The sequence below is a fragment of the Mus pahari genome, chromosome 15, assembly GCF_900095145.1.
Source record: "Mus pahari chromosome 15, PAHARI_EIJ_v1.1, whole genome shotgun sequence".
Taxonomy (NCBI): Eukaryota; Metazoa; Chordata; class Mammalia; order Rodentia; family Muridae; genus Mus; species Mus pahari.
Genome location: NC_034604.1, coordinates 3,842,220 through 3,854,243, shown reverse-complemented (window position 1 = coordinate 3,854,243; position 12,024 = coordinate 3,842,220). Strand labels below are relative to the sequence as shown.

Genomic DNA, 12,024 nt, shown 5'->3' with positions numbered 1-12,024 from the left:
TATGTATATGTATAGCTTAGCATCATTGTGACACTGTTCTGTCTTTGGTGTGTTTTTCCTGCAGCATGAGATGGCTGGAGGACTTACGAATCCCAGCTCTTTAGATCTTATGTCCATAGTTCTGTTCATCTCTTCCACCCCCAACCTCTCCTGCAGTTCAGACTTCCACCCACCAAGATGTGCTTAGTTGTCATTCATTGTCTCTGGAATAATGTACCAGCTCAACAGTGAAAAACTAAAGTCATGTGACCATATGGACCTCTTTTTTCAGTGATACTGAAAGAAACAATCCCTCTGATGTGTTATCATGCATGCCTTTGTCAATTTGCTACAGCACCAACCAGCCTTATGATCTGAGTGTTTTTGAGGAGGCACTCTGTGTCTTGTCAAGAGCCTAACATTGTGGAATAATTTCCAGCTGCTTAGCCTTTATTAATGGCTCCACAGAGTTTTAAAATCTTCTTTAAGTACCCCTTTATAGTAAAATTTACTCTTTTTATAATTTAGATATTAGGTAAATATTTGCATGGTTAAATTGTTCTGATTTTTAAGATACAAAAAATTTTTTTTCATAGGATGTTTTTGGCAGTACTCCCAGTTTATAAAAATGGGACCTGTATTTCAGTATATTTAAAATAGAGATAAAAGCTGTAAAGTGCTTAATTTTAGCCTTCTTTTAGGAAAAACTGAACATTTTGTTTTGACTGTGTCTGCATCACGATTCATTTTTATACATTAGGAGGTCGAGAGTGATCCTTCTATAAGTCTCTGAGTTTAGAAGTGCCTGTGATATATTTGTCCTGCTGGGATTCATGAAGTTTTTTTTAAGACTTCATTTTTCATACACTGAACATCTGTGAAATGTAAACCTTGGAAAAACTTGTTTAAATGTTAGCACTGCAGAGCGTCTGATGTTATCGACTGGTGATTGGTTTTGTAAAATAATTGAAATGAGTTATGAAACTGTCCTGCCTGGCACACGAAGGCTGAAAATGTATTTTCTCTGCGTAAGTGGAAAGCCAGCGCACACATCCATAGTGTCTATGTAGGACCGGCTTCTGGGTGTAGTGTGTAATTACCGTTTTAATGACCCTTCATGCTAAAGGGCGCAAGTCTAGGAAAAGTTAGAACATTTACTTTTCATTTAAGTTACTTATTTGTGTGTGAGAAAGACTGGGGCTTATGATTTTGTATAAATTCCTGAGCTGTTTCTTCCATTTTAGTTTTTGAAACAAAGTGTTTCTTTTTCTCTTGGCTGTTTTTCTGTTAGTTTTTTCTTTTTTGTTTTGCTGGTTCCCTTCCGTCTTACACTCCATTATGCTTTTTGTAGTAACCCATAGGTTTCTGCTTTTGTTGTTTTCTTTGTATTTGAATTTCTTGGCTATCTCCAAGAAACATTTACATAGGAACTTGGTATTTTATGTAATCACTTCAAAATATAGCTTCCTGGAATCTGCCTTCTGAAGTAGAGAATGTACTTTGTGTCTTGTGTTGAGAGAGCCTCACAACTATATCTGTCTAGATCTGATTTCATATGGGGGGTTGTCTATTATAAATGATTTTTATTTTCCTGTCACATTGTAAAAATCACAGAGTATAGTAACTTTGAATAATAGGGTAGTTGCCATAGCCCTCTCTGCCTAGAACAGCATTGTTTTTCTCTAATGTGTTTTCTTTTGTATTTCTGGATTCATAACACTTTTTGTAGCAGCAAAAACAAGCTCATTGTGTTAAGTGCAAGTACAGTATGCTCTCTGTTTTTTCTGAGTATTATTAGACTGTATAGTTCTATAATTTTAATGTTTTCATTCCTATTTCTCCAGGAGACTATTTTATCACCTATTTCCATATTTCTGTATATTTGGGTTTCTTTTCTAAATTATTTTTACTGTTAAAATTAATATTGATGTATGGAATTGTGGAATAGAGATATATGCTGTTTCCTACAGTACTAAAGCTTATATTAACCACAAATACTTCTTAAATTCCATACACAAGCATTAAATTTGATACTCTTTTTTGTTTGTTTTGTTTTGTTGTTGTTTTTTTTGTTTTTGTTTTGGTTTTGGTTTTGGTTTTTTTTGTTTTTGTTTTTCGAGACAGGGTTTCTCTGTATAACCCTGGCTGTCCCAAACTCACTTTTTAGACCAGGCTGGCCTCGAAGTCAGAAATCTGCCTGCCTCTGCCTCCCAAGTGCTGAGATCAAAGGTGTGTGCCACCACCGCCTGGCTAAATTTCATACTCTTGACTACTGTGTTATACAGATGCAGTAGGATGCAAGTTTTGAGAATGACCAAATTACAACTGATATATATATATATATGCACTAAAAGTCAAATCAGACGTTCTAAATCTTTCAGAGTCGCAAGATATTAGCCAGGATGCCATGTTTTAAAACCACTAAACTGTAAGTGTGTAAGAATAGCCTATAGTACCACAGAGGATGAGGGGCTTCTTGAGGCCAGTGGTTTTGTGTTTTACAACTCACCTTAAATACAGAGGGACATAAATGCTTACTTGATTCGATAAACAAGGAAAATGAAGAAAAAAACCAAAACCTTTCTATTAGGAAAAACCTTTTAATCTGTGAATGCAGCTGCTGCATTTTATTGATAGTTTCTTTGTGTTAAATTGTAGCAGGGGCTCATCATTGTCCCTGTCACTCCTCTGTGACACACAGAGTTTGGCCATGCCATGCTCCAGCAATCCCTTTTTCTTACTGCCATCCACACTCTAATCCCCTCCCAGAGTTGCTGGGGAAACTGAAACAGTTAACCCAGGCCAGGTGCTTAGGGTAGTGCCTGTCACCTGGTGAGCTCTCCACAAACCCATCTACTGCCACTGTTGCAAGTGTCTTCAGGTGCTGATATATTCCAGAGAATGAGTCCAGATTTGCTCGAGAATCCACCCTTTTTTCTGTATGACATAAACAATTCAAAGCTTCTGCACATGTGTCTGAACGTGGGGTCCTTCTACTTCAGGGTTTTTCAGAACCATTGGTTAATTATTTAGAAAAATAGAAAGTTACAGCCACATTTCTCAGACTTGATGTCATGATTACACCTGAGTGATTCCAGATGGGATTTTTAAAAATTAAGTATAAAGCCATGCATCCCACTTCTTAAATTTTAAAGGAATGTAGGAGAATATTTATCAGACCTAAGACAAGCAGTTCTTAAAGCAATGGGAGAAATCAAAAACAAAGTTACAGATTCCAACACTCAGTTTAGGATAGCTTTAAAATTAGTTCAGAGTTGAGACAATGGTGATTGAGAGAATGGTGAACACGTTTGGGAAGTGGGTTCACCTGCTTGCCGACCTGTACCGGTGTATATAGGATGATGGACTGACTCAAAGCTTGATTATGGTCAGTCAGTGGCAGTGACAGAGAAAATACAAAGGCAAAAACCCATAATGAAAATACCATTCAATCCCACAGTGATCCAGTAGTGTAACAGTGATGTACAGCTTTACACCAGCCACATTACCAAAGGTTTTAAAGAAGGAATGAGAAGCTGCTGCGGTTTGCCCACAGGCGGATTGTTAGAAGAACCCACTTGCAACAGTGTATCCTCATGAAACCACCGGGAGATATTAAGTAGCCATTTCAGATTACAAGCAGTTTTCTTTAACCCCTTCATGGTTAATGTCTTTAAGCAGAGCTTGTGGAGTTAGATGATAGATAGGCTTGTCACTGTGAACTGTCACTTCTGCAAAGTATTAGATAAGCATCTTCCTGCAGCTGCATCCTACTCTGATGTCACCTTCCTACTGTAATAAAACCCGCTGTTCCTTTCAAAGTCACAGACTTCTAGCATCTGTGGATACGCTTCCCTGGAAACAAACCTGTCAATAAAAATTTTGAGCCCATTATAAATTACAAAAATATGAACTATAAGGAAAATACATTTTGTGTAAAACTGTTCCTTTACCCTGAATTCTTTGAGAGAGTTCCTCTCTCTCTACTTCCAAAGCCACCCTGCTGAGCAAGGGTACTGACTAGATGCTGTGTTCCCAACATTTCTCTGGATAGAAGCTCTGCTTCCTTTCAGTTTAGCCTCATGGTATTTAAGCTCCTTTTAATAAGAGAACTGAGAAAAATCCAAAGTCAAGAAGTTCCTAACAACCCCCACCCCCTTTTAAAGATAGGATGTAGTCCCCTAGAGACTCAGCCATGGGGTGCTGACAGGCACTCCTGTCATTTCCAACTAGGGGTTGGAAATCACAAGCCATGGGTGAATAGATTCTAGAAAAGTCTGGGTTTGGATGTTTGGGAGTGTGTGTGGGTGTGAGTGTATGTTAGTGTATGTGTTTGCCTGAACAAAGATCATAATAAGAAAGATTATTATGATTAGTTTTTATGCTTTGTTAACTGTTGATTCTGAGCTGAGATTTTTTTCTTCTTGTTTTCTTTACATGTATATGTGTATAAATGTGCATAGGTATGTATATGCATACATGTATGTATATATAAAAGTGTCTTTGTAAATAATACATACACATTTATGATATGTAGAGGTAAGTAAGTTAAAAAATCATCAGGCTGGAGGGACGGATGCTCTTGAAAATTAACTTTGGCAACAAAAACAACATGCATTCCTAGAAGAGAATGTAAAAGAAAGAAGAATTACTTTGCCTTTCTGGTGTGGTTCTTTAAAATGACTTGTCAATAGGCATTTAAAATAATTGTTGGTTTATGAATTATATCACAGGAGATAGGGAACGTAAGGCCTCATGGAAGTCACATGCTGTACTGCACAGTGTCCTCCCCAGCCCCTGTCCACATAGTTAAACCTGGCTTTCATTTACTGCTTCCTCCTCTTACAAGAGCCCATTTAAAATTGATTAATGAGCCTCCAGATGTGCTGTTCTCCTTTCTGAGAGTCTGTACATGAGAAGCCACATGCCTTCCCTAAAGACCCACTCAGATAGTGGGGGGCACACAGTACAGTGTGGATGTGTAAGAGACATGCAGGAGTCTGTCATGGGCCATGGCCATAAGTAGCCTATCTTCAGCTGCTGGTGTTTATCAGTGTTTTAAGGTACAGGAAATGAGCCCCACCCCACCCCCACCCCTGGAAGACTTTTGAAACTGCAGAGGTACATGGCTGGCATGACAGGCGGTATTTCTAGTCTGTTCTCTTCACTTCCCATCTCCAGTCTTTGTGGATCTCCTACTCTTCAGGACATGGCGGCTACCTGCCCGCTTTTCTTCCTGTGTTTGGTAAAAGGAGTTTTGGGGCAAAGTGATTCCAGAACTAGGTAGTTCTGAAAAGCTGAGGGTGGGACTGAATTCTAAGGTAACAGTCACTGGCCCATGTCCTCTGTTGTTCCCCTTACTTCTAAGACCTTTTCTGTACAGGGATCTGCCCAACTTCAAGTCTGGTGTAAAGTCCCCACATGTTCTGCTTTCTTCTTTGACGTTTTCAAAGGTGAAACAGAGTGGGAGTGGATTTGCAGTTGCTGCTGATGCTTATAAATTCTTAAGTACCTGTTCTGTGTGAGGCATGGCAGAGCAGGTGCTGCCTCCCACCCCAGGAAGCATGCCACCGTCTTTTTCATAGTCTCACTTTAGAATCTGCTTGACCTCTCTCTTCCCCTGCTTTCAGTTTCATGGTGATAGCAGGAGTAAACATGTCAATGGGTTGTAAAGATCCAACTAGGCAAGCAGTTTCTCAGAAATCAGGACTTAGTTGCAATTTGTGATCTGAATTTTCTCCAATTTTTGCTGTTGGACTTCATTTGTGTTGGATGATGTATGTACTCAAAATTTTTAGTGACTTCTATACCAAAAAGAACAGTGAAGGGATTGGGATCATGGGAACTGCAGTTAGAACTCTGAGATGCCAGCATCGTGACTCTGTAAGTCAGAATAACCAATCACAAATCCCATCACCGATGACAGAGTTGGGGCCAGAGATAAGTAGACTGTGCCGGTTTAGGCCGAGGCTCTTTTCTGCGACCACTGTGCTAACCCCTGGCACATGGTCAGCACCTGGGTTCCCTGTGGCATGCTGGAGAACCAGGTTCTTACCAATTTCTTAGTGCCCTGGGAAGAGGAGCAAAAGGTCCTGTACAGCTTTTCCCTTGAGCCGCTCACAGGATGCTGGATTCTCTCCCATTTCCCCTGCTGGATCAGGGTGTTCTGCTTCCCTGTGTCTTATTTGCGTCTCACTCTTTCTGTGTAACACAAGTGGGTTTTGCAACTAGTCTTGTTCACTCCCTCACTTTGCCTCTGAGGGAGCTCTGGCGAGACTCTTTCTCTTATGAGTGACTTTTATTATCTATTTGCAATATCTTTGCTGATTTAAAATTGCTTGATAGAATATTTATAATCTCGCTGTCTATTGCAAATGTATTTGCTGATTTATTTTATTAAACCCTGACTCCATAGGCATCTCAGAAAACTCCATATTTATACATCTTTTTTAAAGACTTGGTTTCATGTAACCCAGACTGGCCTCAGACTCACTATGTAGCCCACGATGACCCTGAACTTGTGATTCCCCCCACCTCTACCTCCCAAATGCCAGGATTACATATGTACAGCCCAGGGCAGTGCTAGGCATTCCGCATGCAAGGCAGGTACTCATCCAAAGTCTTCTGTCCCCAGCCGTGACTATATTATTTTAGTACTAGCTTTTTTTTTTTAATTCTTTTATTTTTCCAAACCCAATGGGAGTAATTATTGACTTCCTATGTAGTCCCCAAAATTCATATTATGTTCTTTCACTTTTGTACCTTGTAGAAAAACTCTAAAAGTAGTCTGCATATTTTATTTTTAATTTTTATTACATTTTGTTTATTTCATGTGTCTGTGGATATGTATGGATGTGCACATGCCATAGCCTATGTGTAGAGTTCATGGGACAGTGGAAGTCAGCTCTCTCAAACTCTCATGTCGTTTCTAGAGATCGAACCTACCTCAGCAGGCACTGTCTCACCAGCCATCGATATCCTTGTTGAAGCAAATATACTTTTATACATTTACAGGATACTTGAATTTTATTTTATTTTGTGGAGCTGATTCAGAAGGAGTTTAATATTTGACTTGGGGGAATTTAAATTTTTAGCTTGAAATACCCTAAATGTTTTCTTTTAAAAAATGTATATTTTTTATTTATAGCTGGTTTTCGAAGAAGTTTCCGTCTTAGCAGAAAAGATAAGAAAATAAATAAGTCCATGTATGAATGCAAAAAGAGTGAGCAGTATGACACGGCAGATGTGCCCACATACGAGGAGGTGACACCCTACCGGCGGCAGACCCATGACAAATACAGACTCGTTGTCCTTGTTGGTAAGTGTTGCTTAAGTTTATCATAGTTGAAGCTTTCAAGCTAAAATTCCCTTCCCCCTGAACGCCTTGCTTAGTCTCTACAGTGAAGTGTTTGTCTGGCTGTGTTTGTGATTGACCTGGTGCTTTGAAGGCATACCTCATACGTAGCCTGCTGTGCTATGGAACCTCTGTTGCAGATGGGTTAGGAAATTCACTGTGACACAAGAAGCATCTAGAGTATTAAATCTTAACATATTTGTAAATGAATATTTGAATATTTATTAATGCGTATTTGAACATATGATAGTGAATATTTGTATATTTGTAAGTGAATGCTTGAATATTTGTTAATGATGGTCTTCTCAATTCATTCTGAGGCAGTAGCCATGGTGTACGCTACTTACAGCAGTTAGACCATCATGAAATAAGCTCCAGCAGGTTTCAAACTGTTTTAAAATGTGGGGAGGTGTGTGGTTGAAGAGCAGAGTTCTTGCCTAGTGTTGGGTTCAGTCTTGATACTGTAAAATTCAAAGTTTAGACAGATCATGTCTACAGTGGTTGGCTTGATTCATATTAACATTCTAGCCAGTGTCTTGTGTAGCCTTCACTGACATGACCTTTCTCCTGACCTTATGTTCCTCCACTCTTGTCCCTTACTATGTTTCTTTTAAAATGTGGTGAGAGCTCTGTCAGCTTCCAGGATTGAAGCCAGTATTGCAGAAGTTTAGGGGTAGAGGAGCATAGTGTCTCTCGTTAATTCTTACATTATAAACTTAAGATGACAGTGTAGGGAGAAATGAGGATAATTGGAAGGGTGAAGAATCGGCCAGTTTCATAAGAATGTCCACACAGCACCCAGGGCTCATGACTGATCCTGCAGTCCTATGTGGAGGCTACCTGAGACCCACCATCTTCTCTCCCCATTGCCCTTGCTACAAGCATCGGCAGCCTCCCTCCATTCCTGTCCCCTCTCTTCCTTAGCCCAGGAACAATGCAGTATGGAAAAGGGGGAAGAATCGTGGCTGTGTCACTCCTGGCTTGCCGCCCTTCCAGCCATGCATTACTCTTGGAGTTATCATGCCATAGTTGCTTTGCCCTTTCCTTTGGGCACTAAAAGGAGGAAGAAGGAGCCTGTGCCAGTTTTCTTCTCCTCTAAGCACCGCCCATAAAGCTGTCTCTGCAGGGGCTGAGAGGGAAGGGGTACCTGAGCTTGGCTTGAGTCTGTGTAGCAAGCCAGAAAAGAGTGAAAAGAGTCAAGGTGGAGAGAGCTCTTGAGATTGGTAGATACTTCTGGGAAAGAGACAGCCTACTCCGGGGTTCCTCAACAGAGATTAGGAGCAGGCAGCCAACCCCTGGGATCCTCAGCAGGGATTGAGACAGTGGAGTTCAGTTATATGTACTCTGTGGCTGAGTACACCAGCCAAACCAGACCTGTCTTAGGAGAGGACAAAAAAAAAAGGGGCAGGATACCACATTAATCTTCCATCATTGAAACCAAGCACTTGAGATAGTTAACTAGTAGAGATAAAAGGTTCCTTTTGTTTCACAGCCTTAAGCACCAGGAAAGTGGCACAAGTGGAAAACCTCACGTCTGCACCCAGGTAACCGCTTGGAGTCCTAGCACAATGCACCTCCAAACACAACATAAAATGACCTTCTGCTATACACTACATCTGAAATATGAGTTAATTTCAAGTGATCAGGTGGCATTGGGCCCGTGAGAGACAGCACACCACGGCAGGGGCATTTCATAGAGAGGATGTCCCCATCTCTGAAACAGAGAGCAAGCAAAAATGAGAAAGGAGCCTCTGGGAGTACCATGTGGGCTGCCTGTCAACAGACGCTCCTCAGTTGTCTGTATCCTCACCTGAAAAGCAGAGATGATGCAAGCTTTGCTAGTCCTGCAAAGACTCACACTTGCTCCTAACACAGGCTGTGGTCTGAGTAAAAAGCCACCCTTACATATAATCTGGAAATATCTTTAAAATAAACATGAGGTGTTCTAGTCTTAGATGCCTGCTGATTTTGAGCCTTGGCCTTTGAAATGACTGTGTTATAGCCAAAACCATCTGAGAGAAGCACCCGGGTAATAGATGGATGGTTTAGAAATTGTACTCTGTTAACTGTTGTCCTTCATGACTACACCTTGAGGCCATTTCTTCAATCTCTGTGATGTGTGTGAGTAATGGTTGTATGGTTTGGAAATTCTGCTCTGTTCTCTTGTTAACTATTGCCTTTCCTGACTGCATGCTGAAGACGTGTTTCCTCCACCTCTGTTACGTGTGCAGGAGGTTGGGAAGACAATGCTGTGCCTTCTTCACTCTTACCCACGTTGTCAAAACTGTGGGCAGTAATGACTTTGGCAAAGAGGTTGTTAGGTAAATATCACTGGGAAGATACAAAATGCTTTCTCACAGTGTGCTATTCTTGGACGCAGTGTTCTGAAATCAGATTCAGCCAAGTTGGTGCCATTCAAAAATACTGCACTGGAGAACCCATGAAAGCTGATCAGAAACACTTGATTTTCCCTTCTTTGGGTAAATCAAAGTATTTTAGTCCCTGATACCTCACAGATGTTTCTACTAAATTCCCTTTTGCATTTAAAAGTATTTCTTACAAAGTGTTAGACCCAAATGCTGGGGCATTTACTACATTGTCCTATACAACATATCATATTTCATCTTTCATGAAAGCTGACTCTTTCAAAAGTAAAGTAATAAAGTCAAATGATGTATGTGAGCCTGTGGGGAGGATGAGGATAAAGGTGTGGTCTGAAGAGCCACAAAAGCCCTTTTGTGGCTTAAGCCAAAATGAGGTCAAAAATTTATTTTGTGGATATTCAGACAATTTGTGATTTGTTCTGTCTGGCTCTTCAGCACAGGGAAAAAAACTAAAAAATAGTTCACTGTATATTTCACATTTACAACACAAGTAGTCAATATGATGTGGTCCTCCTCTGGACTGAATCGTGTGTGTTGCCTGAAGACTGCTATGCAAAGGTACTTTGAGTAGATAGACATTTGTAAGAATGTCATCATTTTCTCCCAAAGTGATAATAATGGCACATTTGCATTAGGCAGAGTAGAAAGCACATGCTTATAACTGGGCTGCTCCGGAGGTGTCTTTGTAGATAATTTAAAACCAAAAGTTACAATCAAATTTATGAGTGTGTGGTAGGCTTAAAATGATCTTGTGTACAGGAGACAAATGTGATCTTTATTAGCAACACAGTTGGCTTCTTATGCCTGTAGTGTATCTGAAATATATATACTAGGGATTCATTTCTGGCACAAGACATGGTTCTTTTCATTTTTAGTGAGCAGGCACTGTTGTGAGCACTGGTTTCTTTAGGGTACAACAGAAGCCTTTGTCCTCCAGCCATCTACATTCCAGTGGGAGAAGATGGACCAAAAATCTATTCATGCTAGCACATGCTGATGGTTATGGCCACTTATGTGGCTAATGGATATGGTGAAATGTATATAGGAGGTGGCTTGTGGTGCTGGTTAATGGAGTTCTGAGTTGGAGAATAGCAGAGAATGGATTTTGAATGAGATCTTGTCATCCCCAGTGAAAGATCGCCTTTGGAAGAGTTAGGGAGGAAGGAAGTTACCATCACCCGTGTCCTTTGCTTTGCTAAGGAAGGTGATTGCGTGGGGTTTGACCTTTCAGTTGTATTTTATTCTCATCATAGCTGGAGTAGAAAGCTGGGGGGGGGGGTGAGGGGCTCACAGACCTGCTTTAGGGGGATGTTTATTCAGCAAATTTTTATTCTCATTTTCTTCTCTGTTTTTGTTTCATGGTGTGGCATTTGCTTTATGAATTGATTCTTCAGTAAGAGCACTTTTCTCCCACTGTGAAAGTGACAGAAGAAATGAGCTCTGATTTGATTTATCATGAACACAGCTCTACTCCGTAGTGTCACTTTGGAACACTAAACTCCAGCCACTGTCTGATCGATCTGATGATCCAGTAGTCACAAATCTGATCATCCAGTAGTCACAGATCAAATAAAATAGCCTGGTTGTTTATATTTTATTCCTAGAGCAGTAGGAGTATTGCTGTAATATGATAAGTAGGCATTTTATAGCATGTGTGATCTGAGAGATACGTAAGGGGTTGGTTGGATTTATCTTGCAATAAATCTAATGAATGGATGTAGTTTTTTAGGTTACAATACAGTTTGGGCTCCTATGGTAGACTCCAATAATTCTAGTATTTTTCTCTGGATAGTGAAGAATAACAACTCTGGCCAAGTACAATTTAAAAAAAAAAAAAAGCCTGTAGGGAAATTTGGATTTTTGTGTGAAGCAGTGTAAGTCCACTGGGGTTGCATACAGAATAGAAGCCAGATCCATGCTAGTAACTCTCTCTGTAATAGACTACTTTGGCTTGTGCCAAGATGTACAAAGAGCAGGAGAAAACATAAATAGTGCTTGATCAGAGCAACTTATGTCCTTCCAATATTCCACTTAATATTGGATATAAATCCAAATATTAGAAAGAAGTACAGACAAGAAGGTGCTTTGTCATCAGTGTGTTACTGTGATGGCCACATGATGTCATCAATGTGTTACTGTGATGGCCACATGATGTCATCAGTGTGTTACTGTGATGGTTACATGATGTCATCAGTGTGTTACTGTGATGGCTACACGATGTCATCAGTGTGTTACTGTGATGGCCACATGATGTCACCAGTGTGTTACTGTGATGGTTACATGATGTCATCAGTGTGTTACTGTGAT

The 12,024-nt window shown here is 40.2% G+C and overlaps 1 protein-coding gene across 4 annotated transcripts in view; it reads left to right on the top strand.

The window, feature by feature from the left end:
* Positions 1-12,024, top strand: part of Mpp7 (membrane palmitoylated protein 7) — a 233,383-nt gene that overhangs the window by 182,988 nt on the left and 38,371 nt on the right. For 3 of the 4 annotated variants that reach the window (XM_029547221.1, XM_021214586.2, XM_021214587.2), the window contains one exon: positions 7,127-7,297. The exons of the other annotated variant lie outside the window; for it this stretch is intronic. In XM_029547221.1, coding sequence (XP_029403081.1) covers positions 7,127-7,297 — 171 coding nt within the window. The remainder of the gene's footprint in view (positions 1-7,126; positions 7,298-12,024) is intronic. 4 annotated transcript variants of the gene reach the window in all.